Below are 23,507 nucleotides of genomic sequence, written 5' to 3' on the forward strand. Positions count from 1 at the left end.
TAGATAAAACAAATGCGTTAACCAAATTGAGTGTGTGTAAAGGTAAAAAAGGTTACGAGAGCGCGAATGCTCAAATTTGAAAAAAAGAGGATTGGAACACTTTGTGGATTTGTCGGGCAAGATTAGGTTAGGCAATAATTTCACTGCAAGCCTACCACTTTTCATGGCAACTCATGAGGATGGACTACTTTGTACACAGCCAGCTGTCCACTGATCACTGTCTTGAAAGCACAGGGCCTTTGAGCTGAGCTCAATACATCCGTTTGTGGGCCTTTGCTGAAGCACTCTATTTGGATTGGTTTGCATCAATTCAATTAATCTGCATACAATACCACTGGGCTATCCAACTCAATCTTACGGATTTTAGTTTTTTGTACACCATTGACACCTATCTGCTGAAGCTAAACTTTCAACTATAAGTTACCCTTTCATTTGTAGTGAATTAAAGTTTTATTTCCTTTACAGCAGTATGTTACTTGTGTTTGATTCACCCACCAGGAGTAAGTACACCCTCAAAAATGTGAAATCTAAAAAAAACCTTGGCAAATTCAATAAGTCTCGTCTCTAAGACAGTGGAGAGCAGGGCAGAGGCCGCAACGGGGAGAGCAGGGCAGAGGCCGCAACGGGGAGAGCAGGGCAGAGGCCGCAACGGGGAGAGCAGGGCAGAGGCCGCAACAGGGAGAGGCTTAGTGCAAAGTACGGCCTTATGCACCACTACCTGCCCTACAACCCTCTACAAAAAAAGCTGACCTAAGCCTGCCACCAATGTCCTGGGGAAGCTTCATACCCCATAATGGCCATTGGTTGTGTAGGGCTAGAAACACTCATTATGAAGAGGTTTCCAGCTCATCTATTGTACCACAGTCTGATATGGGCTCTTCGCCAGGAGAACAAGAGAAGGTTGCTGGAATGTTGCACAGCGGCACTGTGAGCTGGCAGTTCAACATGGAAGACTGGGGAAAGCGCACGAATTACGAATAGCAACATGAATTGCAGGAGAAGAAAAGTACATTAGGGAGACAGCTGGAAAAAGCATGCACTATTGAGTGCTCAACAGATAAGAAGAACAATTGTTACTTACCTGTAAACAGGTGGTTCTCCAGTATTGGTGTCTTTCCTAGATTCACATGCTTGAATATTCCCAGTCGTCGAAGTGGGAGTCCCACGGTAAATAAAATAGCAATAATGCTAAATATATATATATAAATATATATGTACACATAATATATATAACAATAAAGAAAGGGAAACATACTAGAAAACTCAAAAAACGATTCCTACATAGGAATGCATGGTAAAGAGAAAAACTATTTGCAACACAGTGTCATTATGTTAGTCCAAATTACAGCCAATCAGGCGCCAGCACCCTCTAGACCCTTCTCCTCAGAAGCTCAAGCCCTCAGATTTTCGTAGCACAAGTAACCAAGAGTGCATGAGGAGAAGAGAGCCTCTGAGGGGAGGAGGGTGGGTAGCATGTGAATCTATTAAAGACACCAGTACTGGAGAACCACCTGTTTACAGGTAAGTAACAATTGTTCTTCTCCACTATTAGGGCTGTCTTTCATAGATTCACATGCTTGAATAGAATAGTAAGCAGTAACCTCCTAGAAAACTGAGATTGCTAGACATAGAAGGAACAAAATGAAGACAGTACTAGAATATAATACAGTCATATAAGGCATCATAGCAATCACAGGAAAATACTAAGGAGGAGGGAACAGAGGCTCACCTTAATGAAAAAGATGGCGAAGCACTGCCTGTTCCACTGCGGTATCCGCTTCATTGATGGCATCCAAACAGTAATGTTTGGTGAAAGTGTGCCTGCTGGACCATGTCGCTGCACAGCAGATTTGATGAAGAGGCACACCAGCGAACAAGGCGGTGGAAGAAGACATCGCCCTCGTAGAATGGGCCCTCACTGAAGATTGCAATGGTTTGCCCGCTTGTTGGTGGCAGAAAGCAATGGCTGAGGAAAGCAATGGCTAAGGAAAGCCACCGGGCAATAGTCGGCTTAGAAATTGGATGCCCTTTTCGCATTCGTCCGTAGGCAGTGAAGAGTTGGTCGGACTTGCGGAATGAGGCAGTTCTGGAAATGTAAAATTTAAGACATCGCTTGATGTCCAGAGAATGCAAGCGCTGCCCCGCCGGAGATTTTGGATCCGGAAAGAAAGTCTTGAGGAATACAGGCTCATTCAAATGAAAATCTGTAGGTACTTTAGGCATGAAAGAGGGGTTGGTCCGAAGTGCCACCCCGTCAGGTTTGAACTGTAGATAAGGAGGCTTGATAGTAAAAGCATGAAGGTCGCTCACGCGACGAGAGGTGGTCAAGGCCAGCTGAAGTGCAACCTTTCAAGTGATGAACTTGATATCCGCCCTGTGGATAGGCTCAAAAGGTGACTTCATAAGTTGAGATAGTAAAACATTAAGGTGCCAAGCTGGAGGAGGGCGGCGTACAGGTGGAAACTTGCGGAAAAGCCTTTTGAAGAATTGTGGTATAATTTGTGATGAACAGAGGGATGAAGAGCCATCATGTCGGAAACGAGATATAGCAGCTAAGAACACTCTCAGAGTAGCATGAGAGAGACCTGACTGAGTGAGGCTCAAAAAGAAAGGAAGGAGCTGCTCAGGAGTGGAATGGATGGCGTGGATATTGGCCGTAGCGCACCAATGACAGAATCGCTTCCGTTTAAGTTTGTAAGTCTTGATGGTAGACGGAGCTCTGGCATGAGCTAGAATGTCTCTGCACTCCTGGGATAAGTTTAAGCCAGCGAACTCAAGGTGTTCAGGTTTCAAGCCCACAATTGTAGCGTTGAGGGATCTGGATGACACACTAAGCCCTTGTCCATGGTTAGAAGGTCCGGACGAGAGCGTAAAGGAATAGGCTCGCACAGGGACATAAGGAGTAGTTCCGAGAACCATGCCTGTCTGGGCCAACGAGGAGCAATCAGCAGGATGTGGCAGGGCTGCCTCCGTATCTTCCACAGTACCCGTGGAATTAATGGGAGCGGTGGAAAAGCGTAAGCGAATAGACCGCTCCAGTTGATCAAAAGGGCATTCCTGCGGGACTTTGGATGGGGATGCCAACTTGCATAAGATGGGCATTTCCGGTTCTCCGGTGTCGCAAAGAGATCCAGATCTGGGTGACCCCATTTGCGGAACACACGATCCAGAGTCGGTTGGTGCAGCTCCCATTCGTGTGCCGAGGAAGTGGACCTGCTTAGAGAGTCAGCTAGGAAGTTGGACACGCCCGGAAGGTGGACAGCTGTCAAGGTGATGTGATGGCGAAGAGCCCAATCCCAGATTGACTGGGCCAAGCGGGACAGAAGCGGAAACCTGGTTCCCCCCTGCTTGTTCACATAGTGCATACTGGTGGTATTGTCCGTTTGGATTAGCACTGACTCTCCGTAAACAATTGGGAGGAAGGACTGGAGTGCCAGAAAAATCGCCATCAATTCTAGCCGGTTGATATGCCACGTGCGTTGCATCGGCGACCACTTGCCCTTGATGGACAGGCCTTGAAGATGAGCGCCCCACCCCTCCAAGGAGGCGTCCGTCGTCAACGTAAGGTCTGGAGCCTGATCGAGGAAGGACACACCCATTTCCAGATTTACTGGCTGCGCCCACTAACGCAGGCTCTGTCATGCGAGCTGTGACGGCAACAAGGTCGTTGAAAGATCCGGAGACCTGACGCCACTGTAAGTCCAGTTCTTCCTGAATGGGACGGGCACGCAACCTGCAATTTGGGATCAGTCCAATACAAGATGAAGCCATTCCCAAGAATGATTTTAACGTCTGAACAGAAACTGACTGTTCTCTTCGAATAAGGGAGACCAGACGAAGAATCTTTAGACGCCGTTCGTCTGAGACGAACGCTACTGAGAGCTGCGTGTCTAGGATTGCTCCCAGGAAAATTCTGATCCGCAGAGGTGCAAACTGACTTTTCTTTGTTTATGGTCAACCCCAGAGACCGAAACACTTGCTGGCAAAGGTGCGTGTCCCGATCCAGCTGATGGTGGCATTGAGACTTGAGCAGGCAAGATGTGAACTCCTTGTAGACGCAAATGAGCCACCACCAGGGCCAGTACCTTCGTGAACACACGAGGAGCTGAACGCAGTCCGAAGGGTAACACTCTGAACTGAAAATGTAGTGGCCCCACTTTGAAGCGCAGGTACTGCCGATGTCGTTTGATTATTGGAACATGAAAGTAAGCGTCTTGAAGATCTATGGTAGTCATAAAATCCTCGCTGGATAGAAGACGCAGAACTTCTAGTAGTGTTAGCATTCGGAATGATTGAGACTTTAGGAACTGGTTGAGAGCCCTCAAATCCAGAATGGGTCGCCAATCTCCGTTCTTCTTGAGTATGAGGAAGAATCGAGAGTAAAAACCTCACCCCCTTTGATGTATAGGGACCACTTCGACTGCACCCTTCAACACAAGAAGACGGACCTGATGGAAGAGCTCCTCGAGATGTGGAGGAGGTGGGCCATGAGGTGGAGTGCAAGGAGGAATCTCTGTAAACTCCAGGGTGTGACCCCGTTTGACAATGTCCAATACCCAGCGGTCCGAGGTGATCAAGGACCATTGGGAATAAAACAGAGATTTGCCCTCCAACAGTTTGAGAATGGCACAAGTCATTGGCGTTTTTGTGTGGTGCCACGATAGGACTACTTTCCTCTGTAAGGTCTGGAGGTTTGCTGACGAGACCGCTGGTTGGGCGTGTATCGTTGGCCGCTCCGAGTGTAGGAGCGGTATTGTTGTCCTCCTCGGAAGTTGGAAGAAGTGCCTCGTCCGCGCGCACCTCGAAAGGACTGCTTCCGAAACTGGAGCGGGCCCAAGGACTTCGCCGTATCGGTGTCCTTCTTGATGGATTCGAGGGCATCATCAATATAGGATCCGAATAGTGATTCCCCATCATAAGGCATATCCAAAATTCTGCTTTGGACTTCCTGTCGGAAGGAGGTGGACTTCAGCCAACCCTGTCTTCAGAGTGCGGCTGCACTTGCCAGGAGGCGGAAACCTGTGTTAGCGATATAGACTGCACAGTCTATGATTTCTTCCGCTGCCCTTTGACCATCGCGGAGAATTTGTTGTGCGTCAGACTTGGATGCATCAGGTATGAGTGCCATGAAATCTGCAATATCTGACTACATCTGCCGGTCATAGCGTGCCAAGATGGCTAATGCATTGGCTGCTCGGACAGAAGTTGAGGCCATCGTTGAGAACTTGCGCCCAATAGCATCTAATCGTCAACCCTCTCTATCCGGAGGGGATGTGATTTGGGACGTTGGATTCCGAGCTCTATGCTGTGCGGCCTGAGTCACAACAGAATCCGGTTTGGGATGAGAAGTCAGGCAAGCTGGAGAGCCAGTGGGGGCCTTGTACTTCTTTTCAAGGCGTGGAATCTGAGCAGGTAAGGAGTTAGGAGCTTTCATTAATTTAATTCCCTCTTTCCACACAAACTCAATAATAGGAATAGTGTGGACCTGCTTATAAGTTTTGTTTTTAAAGTCGTAGAGAAAGCAATCTTCCTCGTGTTGTGACCGTGGAAGCTTGAAACGCTGTGTTGCTTTATCCATTAAAAGATGGAAACTGGCAATATCAACTGGTGGCGAGTCACTTGAAGTACCAGGTTGAGAAGGCGTTTGCGTCCTATAATCGTCCCAGTCGGCCATATCCTGGTCGCCTGCTTCATCTGTTTCATCAGGAACCTCAACATCCTCCCGTTCTGCGTTCGCTTCATCATCAGCATCCTGCGGATATACAGTGGTATGGATGCTAATAGACCTTTGGATCCGGGACGAAGTTGTAGTTGGTACGACAGGTGGCAGTGGAGGTAGCACCACAGGAGCGGGAGATTGTGCAGGAGTAGTTTGCGGACTAGCCGGAAAACGGCGATTGTAATCATCTACCATATGCTGGAGATTAGAAAATAAAGATAAAGGAATGGTGGCCACACTTCGAACTGTTCCTCCTGTTGAAATTCTGGCTCACCGCCATCATCAGGGTCTGTGTCCTGGCATTTAATAATTAAATCAGAGGGACTATGTGCAGCCCAAAACGTGTCTTCATGCTCTGAGTCTGATGTAGTAGCAAACATCGGGGAAGGTGGTTGAAGCTCTGGTTCTGAGATCTGTTGGCAGGGTACTGCAGAGCGAGAATGAGAAGATTTAGATGTCTTCAAGGGCACCAACGGTACAGAAGCAAAAGTTGGTGCCGTTGTCGACGGAGCCGTGACCGACGACGAGGCTGAGTCTGTTGTAGTGGCCGGTAACTTTGAAGAAACCTGCGTCGACGGAGAGGTCGTCGACGAGGTCGTCGACGGTGTCATCGTCTACGATCGATCCAGTGTTGGAGCAGCCGTCGACTGATTAGTCGTCGTCGACGGGCGTGACTTCGACGGGTTCGCCATCGTCGACGGTTTCGACGTCGATAGTGACCCCGTCGACGGGGCCCTCGTTGACGGGTCTGTCTTCGTCGACGAAATCTTTGTCGACGAGATCTTGGTCGACAGTGTCTTCGTCGATGCGGCTTTAGTCGACGACGATGTCTTCGGATCTTTCGTCGACTAGGATTCTCTCTTCTTCGTCGACGAGATAAGAATCGTCGACGGGACAGGTTTAGACGGTAACGAAACCCTCGTCGACGTGACGGCCGTCGTCGAAACCATAGTCGACGATGAGAAGGCAGAAGTGGTAGTCAGAGTAATAGTAGACTATGCAGGCAAAGCCGCTCTCGTCGACGGAGCGCTCGTAGACGCTCTCGTCGACGGCGGGCCAGAGAGGTATTAAGACACCTTGAGAGGCAGCCAAAGACGCCTGAGAGCCAGGTCTCGTGGGCATAGAGGTGGTAGAAAAGGCAGTAGAGACTGCAGGAGCCACAGACAGGGCTAATTTTGGCTTCTTGAGGAAAGGAGAAGGAACCTCCTGAACACTACCCCTCTTTGAGGCTGAGGAGAAACCAGAATATAGACTCTCTGCGTCGGACACTAAAGAGACCTTGTCCTTCAGACGCTGCAGCCAAAGAAGAAGACGGCCTTCCCTGTCCTTAAGGGTTTTGGTAGAAAAGGTTCTACAAAACTTGCACCTGCCAGCCTCATGATCCGCATATAAACAATAAATACACTTCTGGTGGGGTCCTTTTCAAAAAGACGAAGCTTCCCACAAGCATAAAGCAGGATATCTTCGAGCGATCTATAGGTCCAACTTCGTTGATGCGACCAAAAAGGACTGTAAAGGAGTTGTACGCATCTGTGTTGATCTGTATCAAGCCAACAAGGCAATTAAAAGTGAACGACATCCCAGTCCCCACAATGCCGACATGATCACTCAACTAAATGGTGCACAGGTCTTCTTTCACCTTGATCTGAACAACAGGTATCATTAATTGGAGCTAAAAGAAAAATGCAGGTATATCCCCATCTTTTCTATCCATATTGGAATGTTCAGATATGAACGCTTAAGTACCTGTGTGTCATCAGCTGCCGAACTTTTTCATGATATCATTCGACATTACAAAGGGTCAAAAATGCCTTCTATTAATAATGACAGTCTTCTGAGCTACACAAAAGGAACATGATAAAGCTCTTGCACAAGTTTTTTATTTGCTAAGGCAGGTTAACTTTGAATGTGGAGAAATGTGAATTCCACAAAGTAAAACTAATTCTTTACCCATATCTTTTCTGATTCAGTTAAAGTACAAGCTTTGTTAGCCACCAATTCCCCACAAGATGGTACCATGTTACATTGATTCTTGGGCATAGCTGGTTACTGTTCCACAAAAATAAGTGATTTTGCCACAGAAAGTGCTCCTAAGACTTAGCAAAAAGGAAATGCTTCATTTTACTGGTCACATGAATGTGAACAAAGATTTAAGAAAATCAAATATGCAATTGAGTTAGCCACTGAAACTGCTGACTTTAATCCAAAGCACCATAACCAAGTTGTTGATGCAAGATAGGTCGACTGCAATCCTTGCCAAACAGTGGACACCCAAATATGCTTCATGGCATATTGTGGCATATGGAAGCAGAAGTTTATCACAAGCTGAAAAATCTTATTTGCAACCAGAGAAAGTTTTGCAGTGGCGAAGGCTTGTGAACATTTCAAGTGTTCCTATATAGAAAGCATTTCACTCTTGTAACGGATCAGGCACCACTGCTTACCATCCTTGGCAACCCAAAAGCCAAGATGCCTCCTAGAATTTAAAGTTGGCATTTGAGACCACAGGAATATCACTACACTATCATGCACATATCAGGACAAGCCCAAAACCCTGCTTACTACTTTTCACGAGTGCCAGTACATTGCCCTGGAAACCCTTCCCAAAGAGGTCAAAGCCTTCATTAACATCTTATGGTTCTTTAACTTGCTGCTATTTCATTAGAACAAATCATTGCAGCAAAGAGATAGATTTTCATGCTAAGACACACTATTGCACATCAATTCTGGAAACAGAACACTCGACCTGTCAAACATGACAATAAATATATGTGGCCAGGGGCCGTCCTCAAAAACACTAAGATCTGGAAGAGGTGGGCGGACTATCGGGGCCTGGAATTGGAACCACCGCCTGAGGAAGATGTATTTCAGCTCCCTTGACAGCCCGACAACATGAGCTACGTGCGAACACTGTGGCACGTTTGGCAGGAGCATCATGTTTCATGTTAAATACAGGCGGAGCAAGCAGCGCCGTGTGCGGGAGGGGGGGGGGGGGGGGGGGGGGTTGTGGGTGGCCGGGGGGGGGGGGGGCGGCGGGGATTATGATCCTGTTTTTCTTTTTATAACTGTTTGACCCTATATGAAAATAATTGCATGTACTTGTGATTGATAATTTGCTTCTGGTGATGGTCTCTGGCTTTCAGAGCATTTACTTGATATGTGTCTACCATGCAATCAATAAAATCTGTTTAAAAAAAAAACATGACAATAAATATCAAAAGGTCAAAAATGTGAAAGATGCACTGTGTGTTTGTGTGTATATATACACACACACAAATAAAAATATTTGTATTTAATAAGGGGGGAGATGTAGTGTCTTGTGAGTTAACGATGACGGGACCATTTTGATTCCTGATGGACTCCGTAGAACTAGGACACAAGTGTTTGGGTGCAGTGAACACATTTGGGTTTAAAACATTGAGTTTGCAGTTACACCCTGAAGAATAAAGATGTGCAATACCGAGCTCTGTGCATGGCGCTTTCATTTACTAGTACCCATGCTTAGGAGGACGCTGCAGACAGTACCAGTATTCTGAAGTGCTTGTATATTAGCACATTACAAGCTTCCCTTACGCATAACAGCTAGGAAATCATCCATGCAAGCTTACATCACACACTGAACAGTTATTGCAGAGGCTGTGCCGGACCATTCATAGAGGAAAAATGCACCCCAAGCAGCATCAGGGCAAACTTCACTCACAAGTATAACCTAAAAAACACACCAATAAAGGAAGCTTGACATACCCTGAATGGCTAAAGCAAAAGTGGAAGAGCATCTACATAAAATATAAAGTTTGGACAACGACCGCTTACCTCACACAGAACTAATTACATCACTGCAAAGTTCAACTGCATATAAACAAGCACTACAGAGACCGCAACACTGCAGTCACTACTTACACTGTACTACTTGTTTGGCACAAAACATTACAGTCTAGCAGTAACTCAAGCGTCCTTAAACATTTATAGCTAAGACGCAAACTTACCTTACACGAAGATAAAGCAAGGGTTGCAGCAGTGTTACCGTCATACACAGCTGAGGGGAAAGGAGTTGAATGTTTCAAACTCAAACAAGTACAGTGTAAGCAACAGCGCCTGCCTCCTCAACACACCAATTAGGGGTGCAACACGTCTAGATGACGAGATGTTGGGGGGCAGGCCAACCGCGGAAGATGGCGGACGCATGAATAGAGAGCTGCCGAGACGATAAAAACCCCTGAATCCGGCAGTAATAACAGCATCGAGGCTACAAAGCTTGCGATTGGGGTAGCTGAGCCTGCGGGCAACAAGAAGAGGCTATACTAGGACCACTCTGCAGACTGGTTGTGCCTATTGGAGTGGACTGCTGTGGAGGCCAGGCCCAGGAGTACACGAGGTCCCCAGCTTTGGCCTACACGGAGTGAGGAGCTGCGGCACGGAGGAGAGCGCTGGGGCGCAACGCGTCACCTGCTCCCAAGCAGCGCTCTCCTTGTCCCAGGAGCAACATCAGGCTAAAGAGACGTAGTGGTGCCGCAGGCGGAATACAGGCGTAGCCGGTGCAATCAGCCTGCGGTGGGTGCTGGGGGAGCTGTGACGCGGATGCACGGCCAGAGCCTAGGCACTCAAGCAAGTGGTGCAGAGGGCGGAGGATAGTTGGCCGCAGGAGGGACGGACCGACAAACAGCAGGGGCACCCCCCGTCCAACCCTCCCCCACCACACGCGGAGAATCAAAACAAGCTTTGGTGGCTTGCTGAGGCTGTTGCTCCACTAGGGCTACATTGTGTATGGGCGGAATGGCTTGGGGTTGGCTCTTTTGTGCCAGCGACACTTATGGTGTATGCCAATCAATCAAGAGTATTTGTAAAGCGCGCTACTCACCCGCTAGGGTCTCAAGGCGCGGGGAGGGGGCTGCTACTGCTTGAAAAGCCAGGCCTTGAGTTGCTTACTGAAGGACAGATGGTCCTGGGTGAGTCGTAGGTGGGGAGGGTGTTCCAGGTCTTGGCCGCCAGGTAGGTGAAGGATCTTCCTCTGGTGGTGGTTCTGCGGATCTGTGGGATGGTAGCGAGGGTGAGGCTTGCGGAGCGGAGCTGGTGGGTTGGCGTGTAGACCAGGAGGCGGTTGTTGAGGTATTCGGGGTCCAAGTCGTGGAGAGCCTTGTGTGCGTGGGTGAGGAGTCTGAACGTGATCCTTTTGCTGACGGGGAGCCAGTGCAGGTCCCTCATGTGGGCGGAGATGTGGCTGTGTCGGGGGATGTCCAAGAAGAGTCTTGCTGAGGCGTTCTGGATGCGCTGGAGTCTTTTCTGTAGTTTGGCGGTGGTCCCAGCGTAGAGGGCGTTCCCGGAAGATCTTACGGAGCATGCGGAGTGTGTTGAAGCAAGAGGAGGTAACGGCGTTAACTTGCCTGGCCATCGTGAGGGAGCAGTCCAGGATGAAGCCCAGGTTGCGAGCGTGGTCCGTGGGGAGCAATGAGTTCAGCAGCATATGTGGAGCCAGTAGTGTTGGGCCCCGATACTGAGAGCCCCTGGTTTACCGCCGCGGCCCATTGTCGTGAAAATCCTGAACTACAAGAACAGGGACACGCTGCTCTGCAAAGCACGAGAAAAGGTGTCACTCTTCAACGAAAATTCAAGGGTCTCACCATTCCCAGATTTCACAAAGCAGGTACAAAGACAACAGGAGGTTTTCTTTGGGATCAAACAGCACCTCCACCAGCTTAACCTGCCTTACGCACTAATTTTTCCGGCTAAGTTGAAGGTAATTCACGACAATGCAAGTCATTTCTTTGAGTATGTTGATGACATGGATGGGGATAGAACTAACTTTCCCGAACTTGGCGAGAATGGACGAACATCGACAACCTCAGAGGCTGAGCCAACGACATAGGCGGACAGTGCAACGTCCCTCAGGTCAACAGAAGCCATCGGACGAAAAGGTGCCTATCCTGGAGCAGAAGATTGAAGCAAGAGCAGCATTACAAGCGGCAGCGACGTGGAGTGCGACAAGAGGCAAAAGGAGAATCGTCATCGGATGGAGTGCCAGCAACTGACTCAGAGGCTAGTCAGCATCTATTTCCTTCTTTAACGCCGCAAACTGCCAGAGACCTAGAGGAATGAACATAGCTGCATGGCAAAACATATGTACCCCGGCGTAGCAGAGGTGTTAAAGGGAGTGGCCCAGAAGTTTTGCGGACTATAACAAGTAGCAGTCACGCTGTGGGATTCGCACAGCAGTTGGTAATTGTATTGGTGTGGATGTTACAGTTAAATTGATTTTATGATAAGGGGGGTGTACTCTGGTCTGGGAGACGCCCCCCCCCTTCTTGCCTTTTTCTTCTCTTTTCTCTTCTACTCCTTCCCTTAAAAGTCATTCTAGGTTGTTTAGCTCTAAGCTTTCAAATACTACTGTATAATTACTGCAATGCTGCCAATGGGGACAGCACAAAGGAACTGGAATGGGATGAAATGGTAAGCGGTTGGCGTATCATCCCCCTTTGTGATAGCAAATTATAAGTTACAGCTCTTGCTGTTTGTAATAGCGGTTTGGTAGAGCACAGTTTTGGGGTTGGACCATCGAACTGGAGTAAAGTAATGGGAGTTGCAGGTACAAGAGCGCACACTGGGGCACCCAATAGATTTCACCAGGGCACAGGGGCAGAGCACACATGGGAGTTATACATGGTACGCGTAATGTGAATGGCGTTGAGTACTGTGTAAGTTACTGACGTGGAACGTGAGCGGCATGGGCTCACTGCACCAGAGATACTGCATTCATGTACAGCTGAACAGGCATAAGGCATACAGTCCTTTTGCAGGATACTCACTTAAATGCAGCTGAAGAAAAAATGGAGGGGCCAGTTATACAGCACAACCTATTTGGCATATGCAAGAGGCGCAGCAGTGTGGACGCGTGCAGGGTCCCTTTTAGTATGCTGGAACAGAGTACGGATACGGAGGGCAGGTATGTGATCCTAAAAGGAGAGTTAGATTGTCCGGGGCTGGTGATAGGGAGTATATATGCAACAAATACCGAAGAGGAAGGATTCCTGCACAGGCTAAGCATTGCACTGGCGGACTGGGTTCAGTACCCATGGATTCTGGGTGGGGATTACAACGCAGTGTTGAACATACACCTAGACAGACCGCATCCGCCTTTTCGGGGAGCCCTGGCAGTTCGACAGGCTAAGAAACCTGAGGAATGGAGGGGCGGTTGGGATCTTCTGGATGTGTGGCACAGCAAGAATGCGGCGACACGTGAATACTCGTTCGACTCCCCAGTACATACAAGGATAGATCATATTCTCTGTTCCCCTGTACTTCTCCCGCAGGTGTTAGAGGCCGTGTACCTCAGCAAAACACTGATCGCAGTCCGTTGGAGAAGATACTAGATTGGGGTCATGTCCCCACTCCGGTGCCGACATGGAGATTTAATCCCCTACTGCTCGAAGACAGGGCATTAAAGGCACGATTATCCACTTCTGTTACTGAATATTCCTCCGAGAACTGCTCCGCCTCCTCCCTACTCATTGAATGGGAAGCATTCAAGGTAGTGGTGAGAGGCACCTCCATTGGGGCGACGGTCAGAGCCAATCAAGAGATAGTGCACAGTAAGCAAGAGATAGTGCACAATCTAATTGAAGTAGAGGGACAGCTGAGGCCCATATAGAAAGCTGCTGCTGAATCCCTGGATAAGGCGGACGATCAACAGCAGGCGTGGATAGAATATGCTGATCTTCTGGAGAGACTAAAAGTAGTAGACTATAGGGTGTACATACAGAGAACTCGTGTGGAGGCGGACAAACCTAGCACTCTGTTTGCACGTATAATACGGAACCAGCCCAAAGTATTCCCAGTAACCAGGATCTACTCCCCACTAAGGGATGTGGCTACTACCCAACAAACAGTAAATGCTGCGTTCCAAAGGTATTACAGACACCTGTGCAGTGCACCAGGGGACCGACCATGCACACAGCAAATTGGGGGATTCCTCTGCGGAGCGAATCTACCTAAGATTGACAAGGCAGACAAAGAAGACCTAATGTCACCTATTACAACGAAGGAGGTTCGGGTGGCTATCCAGGACCTGCCGCGGAATAAGACACCGGATTTGAATGGCCTCCCCACAGAGGTTTACGCAGCATATGCCAAAGAGTTAGCACCACAACTGAGTAAGTTGTATGCAGCTGAACTGGAGGAAGGTGCGTTCACCCGACCACAAGTCAGGCATTGGTGGTCTCGTTGCCAAAACCCGGAAGGGATGGCATGGACATTACGGCGTACAGACCTTTGTCCCTCCTGAAAACCAAGTACAAAATATTGAGCAAGATTCTAGTGTTGTGTCAGTTGCTCTGCCTCAACAAATTGGTACACGCAGACCAGTGTGGGTTTGTGCCATGCAATAGCACATCTCAAAATGTGCGAAGGTTTTACCAAATAATGCGGGCCCCTTTAGACCAGTTTCTGGCGGCGGGTTGTCTTTCCCTGGACCTGCATCAAGCGTTTGATACGCTAAGCTGAGATTACATGTTGGCAGCCCTGAGCCTGTACAACATAGCAGATGAATACTTGAACTGAGTCAGGCTGTTATACATGGCGCCTACAGCCCGGGTACAATTGGGCAAGCACATCTCTAGCGCATATGAGATACACAGATGCACAAAGCAGTGGTGCCCTCTCTCCAGGATACTATTTATATTAGCACTGGAGCCACTTGCATCCAAACTTCGTCTGTCTGCTTGGGATTGGGGCATCCGTGTTGGCCAGACGATTCACGCTACATCACTATATGCAGACTATATAGTACCATATACCCAGGACATATATAGCAGATTCACTGAGGGGGCGACGCTGTTCGCGGAGTTCAGTAGGGTGTTGGGACTTTATGCGAACTTGGACAAGTCAATAGACTTCTCCTTTAAACAGTCCGAGGTTCAGGACACGGTTGACTGCGGGGATAGTAAAATACTAACAGCCTCAACTACGTTTAAGTACCTGGGAGTGAATATATATATAGAACCCTGCAAGATACACTGGATGGGGACATTCAACGCACAATAGCTGCATTGCGATCACAGATAGCATTCTGGATAACGCTGCTGTTGTCATCCACGGGCCACCTGGCCATGAAAAAGATTGTGATGTTGCCTTGAGTGTTGTACTATTTCACGACGCTCCCAATATTAATCCCTATGAGTGTTCAGAGTGCTAGATTCACTGATGACAGAACTGGTTTTGGGGTGGGTAGGCATAGCGTGGCATTTAGGAAGTTACAACTTCAGACAACTGCAGGGGGTATGGGTGCTCCGGATTTTAGGGCCTACTGTATGGCGAGTCAGTTGCGATGGCTTGCGTTCTGGTTGGCAGGACGTAACTTGCAGGAAAGTTACTATACACACAAGATGCGGGCACTGGGTAAGCTGCATGCAAAGCTACATACATGCATCCAATCAATCGCACTGGCTCTCCACTATTGCAAATAGCACTGCAATATTGGAAAACCGCCTTAAGGTATACACAACTTCCCGGTCCTATGCACAGAACACCCCTTTATTAGGTTTGAACATCCCAACAGGCATAGTCACGCAGGGACAGCTGGCCAGATGGGAGGATGGTGGGATAACAACCGTGGGGGCATTGTTCCACAAGGGTATACTACTGTCACAATAAGACTTTGTTCACACTAATGGATTGCCGGATATCCTATTTCTCTTACACGCTGGATTAACACACTATGTGAAAAGGGGGTGGCCCCCGGACGGGCAGGAACCGCCTACGAATGGGCTGGTCCATATGCTACATTTATTGGGAAACGGTAGGCATTTGACAAATGGTTATACACTGGCATCAGGGAGACGCAGGCGTCCCAGTTGGGTGCATTGTGGGCTAAGTGGGAGGCCAATTTGGACACAGACTTTTCGGATAGAGAATGGACAACACTACTAGCATACCCAAAAGCAGTGTCACGTAATGCGCAATTTAAATGTATCCAGTACCTGATCACGCAAAGGGCATATTTAACAGCAGACTCGACAAGATATTTCCCACAGCGCCGTCAAATTGCCCGACATTGTACAGAGGTGGATGCAGGATTCGTACATATGTTGTGGGCCTGTCCGGCGCTAACACACTATTGGGCGCAGATAGCGCAAATATTGACCGATGTGGTAGGCGGGCGGACCTGGCATATGGCAAAGACCTGCATACTAGGGATATATCCACATAAGAAGGGACACAAGGTACAGGCGCGTTTTGATATCTTAGTGTTAAGACAAGCTAAATGCCACATCACTAGGAAGTGGAAGGTAATAAGGCGACCAAATAAAAGGGGTGGAAGAAGGAAATTATAAAACGGAGTCTAGCCGAAAGTAGCAGCGATTCCTAAGGAGGAACAAGAAAAAGGTAAATACCAATAGCGATGGCATGGGATATGTTGTGTGAAGCCTTTAAGGTATGGGATGGACCCACACAGGTGGCGGCTGACATAACTGACACAGAAAAGGTATCGTCACTGTATACTCAATACTTAAACATGTAACTGTATAGATAGCATATGATGCAGTGCGAAGGATATAGGAGGCACAGACGTGTACGAGATTCAAGTACAAGATACTATACACTGTGATGGGGCTCATGTCTTTTTCGGTTAATATTTTATTTTTTTGATTGGTGAATGCAATTAATAGTGCACTGTGATTTAGCTCGGAGACGGTTTGTGTGCCCAGTTCGATAACTGCGGGTGGGTGGGTATACCAGGGTGGATATTGTGTGAATACTAGAAACATGTATTGCCCGTTACAGTTAATGTATGTAGTTAAAGCAGAAAGCATAGACATACAAAGTTAAAGGTTTTTGGTATGGGATTGTATGTACTGTAATCAAGTCAAAAGGCTTTATTTCGATAAAAACTTATCATAAAAGCTTCACATTAAAAACACACAATTTCATTTTTAGAAAAGAAAAGAAGAAAATATAAAAATTTGATTGCATTTAACCTTAGAATCTTAATTTTCAGATAAAAGAAGCACATCATAAATAGTTATTTAAAAAGAAAATTAAACATTTCCTTTAAGCCTTTTGCTTCTAATGCACCAGGCCCATGATAAAAATTTGTAAAGGGCACAGACATACAGTGGGCGAGAGTCCGACATTAAAATACGTAGTGCCTCAATGTGATGCCTGGTTCCTAACAAACGGCACAATTACTTAAGCCATCTTCTTGGTTGAGCATACTCCTGGCATTCAAACAGAAAATGTGCCACTGACTCTTGTCTGGATATGCAAATAGGGCAAAATTCTGTGGTCTGTGCTGGGGGTTTCCACCGAGATGTAAAAGCGTGCAGTGGAAGAGTCCCAGTCCTAAATTTAAAATAAAGGATCCTGTCAAATGGTCTCTCAATAATGTCTAAGTAAAGTTCCCGGATTGGCAAATCCTTAAATTTCAAAAAGTCCTCCGTGAGTCTACCCAATGTACAGCTAGTGCTCCGTTGAGTCACAATCCAGTTCCAATACAAACTCTTGAGTGTTGCCTTTGGGGGAGGGTGTGTGTGTGTAGGGGGGGGGGGGCTATTTGCCCAGGCTTCACTTAGACCCAAGTTACACAGGAGGGCTTTCATATCTCAGTCATTTCATCCTGTGCCACCCCGGTAATGACATTACTTCAGAGAGCCCTTTAGCATATTTGGCAAGCTCCGGATTAGAGACTAATAGAGACTAATGCCGTACAGATGACCAGTATCCTACAGTGGTATGTATATGCAGCGGTACGGATGTAGGATATTAAACTGTCTATATTGAAAACTTCAATACAGTATGTTTAAAAAAAATTGATGACGCGATGTTAGCAGGTAATGCTCAATCACCAATTAAAAACAATCATAATCAACTCTAAATTTAGGTAACAATTTTTCGAGATACATTTTTTGCTGAGACTAGGTTGAGGTTATCGATCGGTTTGACATATGCTGTGCACTGACATGTTCACAAAGTATGGTGTCTAAGCTGTTTCAGATGCTGTTCTGTTTAATTATCAGGCTTCCAAGGCGCTATAAAAACTACAGCCGACAAAGGCAAATCATAAATAAGCGCCTAAGAAGCATAGTGTAAAGAACAAAGCTTTTCAAACACATCTGCATTTCATAAAGGCAAGGACGCTGTTTTGTGGTACGGGTTAACAAAGGCACCCTGGCACAAAAGACCCTCCCACCCAAGTTTTCGTTAAACATACCATGGAAAAGAAAAGATGTAACTTTCACTAATGGTGTATTATTTGGGTAAATGGTTGGCTGTGACAAGAAAAACAAATAGCTATACATTAAATTTAGAGAACAATTTTTGAGGCTGTGACCAATTGTGTTGGAAAATGGCGATTGTTCTTTAGGAGGGCTTGTGAGGGGCTGTTGAAAAAGCAATCTGTAGAACTTTCTGCAAACTACAGGAAGGTAACTTGTGCTACTAGGTTTATGAAGAACTCTTTGAAATGAAAGGATTGATCCCGATGTTGGCTGTTGATACTTTAGAGAACTTCATAAAACATCCGAATCACAGAAAAACGTCTACAATCTGTTCCAGGGCAGAGCTAACAAATACAAAATATGCCTTAGTGCAACCACAATCACATTTTTTTCTGAACAGTCTGCATTATTATGACATTTAAGCACATGTATTTTTACTTCACAGTAAGGAACATAAAGCACGATATTATACTGTGTTTAGACCATACCAAATGAATCGTTCAGTCTGCATCACTATCAAGATACAGACCATGCTGCAAACTAAATTGAAATGCCAGATTTCATAAAGGCCAAGAAAATATAGTTTGATACAATTTTATTCAAAATAGTCAACGTTCATGGTAGAGTTTGGTATGGTCTCCGCACATTAACAAGCAGGGGTAGCCTACAATAGTTCAAAAAAAATCCCACAGACCCCAGTCCAAGGCTCTGCTGCCCACGAACCACTTCTAAGCAGAGAAGCCACATCACACATTCTGATTGCCATGTTATTTTGGAGTTGCCGTCTGCAAATGTGGACACAAGAAAGTACTAAATGTTAGGTTACACATTCGAAAGATAAAAACAGCAAGTTTTAAAAAACAAAATTTATTGTACATTGTTATCAGCAATCAGCATATTCATGCAATATCTCCTACATTCAATGAAGCAATTCCAGTCTATTGTTTCTAACTGGTAAAACATGTATAGATGGGATGCAATTTAAAACTTCAAAACAGTTTCTTCAGGCAAAGAGCTTTCCTGTATGGGAATGCTCCCACTGGTGCATCATACGATGGAACTACTGATACTTTTGCAGAATAACCCTATTTAAATACACATGCCATGTGAGACCCATTACAATGTAATTAGCACTACAAAAGTTCATATTACATGTAATCAGATGTATACAAAAGGTACAGTGAATGCACCCAAGTAGCACAGCAAGTTTTATTTAGAATTGAATAAATATTTCTTACCTTATGAACACTCCCTGCGGCAAGTAACAGAATTTATAGAGCCACAGAGACTTACCAGAAACGAGAAATGTAACTATATGTGGACCCATACCCCCTACTTTAAGAGTCACTGCTGTCCCTAATTTTTGGATATCCTACCATCTAGAGGTGAAACTGAAAACTCCTTAAGAGATTCGGGCTAGTCGTCTCGTTTGTGAAGACAAAAGTGGCAACAACCTATTTGCGTGGGTGTGCACCCTAACAATTTAATTCTTTAAACTTGGATAGGTTTGCCATATATATAGTGCCTGTACAGAGGCAGGCAACCTGCTGCTCCACATACAAAGCATTGTCACTATCCAACAAACCAATCGAAAACCACTTTACAACACATGCCAGCAGCGATTAACAGGTGCTGTTTAGATGTCGGTAGCGTTATTCTAGCATATATACACATGCATACACACGGACCAGTCACTCAATTACGTACTAATATATACAGCAAGCAGGGGAGCACACGATGACACCTTATAGGGAACACCAACTAGTCCTGGGCTTTTAATAAAGCAATATTTTGCATGATGGGATTTGGGGACTAATACTTATAAAAAATATATATATAAAAAAAAATGAAATCCATGCCCAGGAAAAGAGTACCTTAACTGCGAAAAAAAAGTATCACCGTGACATGGGATTCTTGGCAACCATATAGCTAGGCACGTTAAGCTAAAATAAAACGACCTTTTTGGACAAATTGAGTTTCTTTTTTGCCATGTACTTTTTATTAACATTTTCTTAAGAGAAACACATTGCATGAGAGTACATGTAAATTGGCATTGTTTCGTGTGTTTCCGATCTGTGGAACCACGGTCATGTCTACCAACTTTGCATTTGGACAAATTGACATGTTTTTGATTACACTACCACCAAACGATGAAAAACACCATGGAAGTAAAAGGAATATAATACAGGCAAAGTGTATATTAAGCTAGAGAATAAGTGAATGCAGCGTTGAACCATTCATAACTGCAAACATTAACAACGCCAAAGGGTTTGGACTATTTCAGCTGTTTGTTCTCAAACATGTGTATTATCCAATATGTGGTTGCACATATACAAGCGGCACAATGCACAGAGGCACACACCAATAAGACAAATGAAGAGACCTGTCAAGCAACACATGCAGGCACAGGTGGATATTATAACTGGCGTGATAAAACATGTAATGGAAGGCATGCTTGAATTAATTTCAGCCGCTTGTTCTCGCTGAGGATGCTTTCCAGTTAATCCGTTTTTGCCTACTGAGCAAATTTAGACACAGCCAGCCATGTGCAAATCAGTCTTGCTCCGACAGGAACAGAGCAGGCAGGCTGCCTGAACTGCCATGCAAGTTCCCCGTTAGAAGTGAACACAGACAACCCGAGACCGGTTTCAGACTACTAAGTACTTGTACGCAAAAAATAGCTAGAGTTGGGACACAATGAGCTAGGGACCTACATGTATGGGCGTACCCTTTGCACATAAGGTGTATACTCCAATAAACTTTGATACAGTGAATGCTTGAACTAATCTCAGTGCTGGCGATTGCTCAGGGTCCATTCCAGTCCATCGTTTTCACCCCTTCTGCTAATGACCGACCATCTACATGCAAATCAGTCTTGCTACCACAACAAAAGGAATAGTGCAGTCCCAACTAGCCATGCCTAGGTTATCACATGGCCTTTCCCATTGACATGGTCTCAAATCACAGGAAGTGACATGAAACATTCCAAATTCTGGCAGCAAAATTAAATGTCAACAGTGTGCATGCAGTTAGGAGCTATTAGTACTTGGGAATCCTAACTGATGAAAATGGTCTCTTTTAACACCTTGGCTGCTAGGCGTTTTCCCCCCCTGTGCTGGAAAATGATTGAGTGCATGATTCATGACGAGCTCAGCTCGTCATCAGCACAGCTCAACTGTGCATCATGACGAGCTGAGCTCGTCATGAGCATCGAAAGGGTTAAACTGAATTTTAATGTTTTAAGGGCTAAGAAATCGTCCTCTATTTTAGCTTTTAAATTACGAGAGAAACTTAGGTGCATGACCATCTGGTGAAAATTGAGAGGCAAGCTGATTCCAGGCTTAAGAACAAAAGTTATTTACCTGTAAACTGTGGTTCTCCAGTATTGGTGTCTTTCATAGATTCACATGCTTGAATATTCCTCGTCGTCGAAGTGGGAGTCCCACGGTACATAAAATAGCAATAACATATGCATGATATGCAATATCATAAATAAAAATATACATACATATAATGTAATAAAATTGTAAATTCTAAAAGTACCATAGAACATAATAGGCCCATTGAAAAGCCTAAGGGAGAACTCACTTTAGTAGCATATTAGAGTCATAATGTGTAGGTTCACATTCCAGCCAATCAGGCTGTAGCCTCCTCTAGAACCTTCTCCTCAGAAGCCCAGGTCCTCAGATTTTCGTAGCACTAAGTAAAAAGTGCCTGAGGAGAAGAGAGCCTCTGAGGGGAGGATTGCATGTGAATCTATGAAAGACACCAATACTGGAGAACCACAGTTTACAGGTAAGTAACTTTTGTTCTTCTCCAGTATTAGGGGTGTGTTTCATAGATTCACATGCTTGAATAAGAGTAGAAAGCAGTAAATCATCACATACGTCATAAAGGTGATATACCAAAGCAAGTACGGTAAACATATCAGTAAAAATGCAATGAACATTAAGATATTAGGAAAAAAAAACCTTTATGACTGGAGGCGGGTAGCAACAGAGGCTCACCTTTATTTGAAAAGATTCCGCAGCACCGCTTGACCTACTGCCGCATCCAGGGCGTCTGTTGATTGCAGGCAGTAGTGTTTTGTAAAAGTAAGGCTGCTCGACCAAGTAGCAGCTCTGCAGATCTGCCTCCGGGGTACCCCCGCAAAAAGGGCAGCAGAAGTAGACACCGCTCTAGTTGAGTGAGCACGAACTGGAGCAGGAAGGGGCTTCCCAGCCCGTTGGTGGCAAAAGGATATGGAAGAAGATATCCATCTTGTTATGGTCAGTTTGGTAACAGGTTGTCCTTTGCAAATTGGGCCATACGCCACAAACAATTGATCTGACTTTCTGACAGTTGCAGTTCGTTGAATGTAAAATTTGAGACAACGTTTCACATCCAATGAATGTAATGACCACTCAGCTGGAGTTTGCGGAGCAGGAAAGAAAGTCTTCAGGATTACGGGTTCGTTGAGATGAAAATCACTGGGAACCTTCTGGATGAATTTAGGATTAGTTCACAATGTCACAGCCTAATTGGAGAATTGTAGAAAAGGAGGCTGTATGGTAAATGCCTGGATGTCACTGACACGCGCCTCGAGGATGTCAAGGCGAGCAAAAGAGCAACCTTCCATGTGAGAAATTTTAGACTTGCAGAGTGGATAGGCTCAAATGGAGGTAGAAGCAGTTGAGACAAGACCAAATTTAACGCCAAGCTGGTGGAGGGCGACGGATAGATGGAAACATCCTGAAAAGGCCCTTGTAAAATTGCTTAATGATTCTCGAGGAGCATAGAGATGTAGAACCATCATGACGGAAGCGGGAAATCGCCGCTAGAAACACTTTAAGAGTTGAGTGTGAAAGTCCTGATCTCGCCAGGGATAAAAAGAAGGGCAAGATCTGTTCAGGTTTTGCAGTCATGGGGTCCAAATCTTTAATGCGGCACCTAACGCAGAAACGTTTCCACTTTAATTGGTAGGACTTATTGGTGGATGGAGCGCGAGCGCGCGCTAACACCTCTCTGCAGTCCTCGTCGATATTTAGACGTGCAAATTCATTGTATTCAGGTTCCAGGCATGGAGTTGGAGGTATGCTGGATCCGGGTGACAGATTTGTCCCTGCTTCCTCGTGAGGAGGCGAGGTAGAGGATGAAGCGGTATCGGGTCGGACTGTGAAAATAGGAGCAGGTCTGTGAACCATGGACACCTCGGCCATTTGGGTGAAATCAGGATGATGCACCAAGGTTGAAACCTCATTCTGTGTAACAGGCGAGGAATTAGAGGAAGTGGAGGGAAAGCGTAAATGAAGTAGTTCGACCAATTGATCGAAAATGCATTTTCGCTCGACTCTGTGGGGATGCCGACTTGCAAAGCGTTGGCATTTCCTGTTGGTAGCAGTCGCGAAAAGATCCATCTGCTGCTGGCCCCAACGCCGGAAGATTAAATAGACGGTTGGTTGGTTGAGTTCCCACTTGTGATTGGCTGACGACGCCCGGCTGAGTGAGTCCGCCAGAACATTGGCCACACCCGGCACATGGATGGCTGTGAGATGGATTTGATGTTGAATCGCCCAATCCCATATTTCTTGTTCCAGTTGTGA

General features: G+C 46.1%; 1 protein-coding gene across 8 annotated transcripts in view; it reads right to left on the bottom strand.

Moving 5' to 3' along the window:
- The window catches only part of ELAVL2 (ELAV like RNA binding protein 2), a 661,451-nt gene that overhangs the window by 504,569 nt on the left and 133,375 nt on the right, over positions 1 to 23,507 (bottom strand). For all 8 annotated transcript variants that reach the window (XM_086962112.1, XM_086962109.1, XM_086962108.1 and 5 more), the window contains one exon: positions 18,620 to 18,710. In XM_086962112.1, coding sequence (XP_086818238.1) covers positions 18,620 to 18,691 — 72 coding nt within the window. In that variant the 5' untranslated portion in view covers positions 18,692 to 18,710. Of the gene's footprint in view, positions 1 to 18,619; positions 18,711 to 23,507 lie in introns of those variants that run through there.

Source organism: Lissotriton vulgaris, chromosome 3_1, assembly GCF_964263255.1.
Source record: "Lissotriton vulgaris chromosome 3_1, aLisVul1.2, whole genome shotgun sequence".
In the NCBI taxonomy this organism is placed as follows: Eukaryota; Metazoa; Chordata; class Amphibia; order Caudata; family Salamandridae; genus Lissotriton; species Lissotriton vulgaris.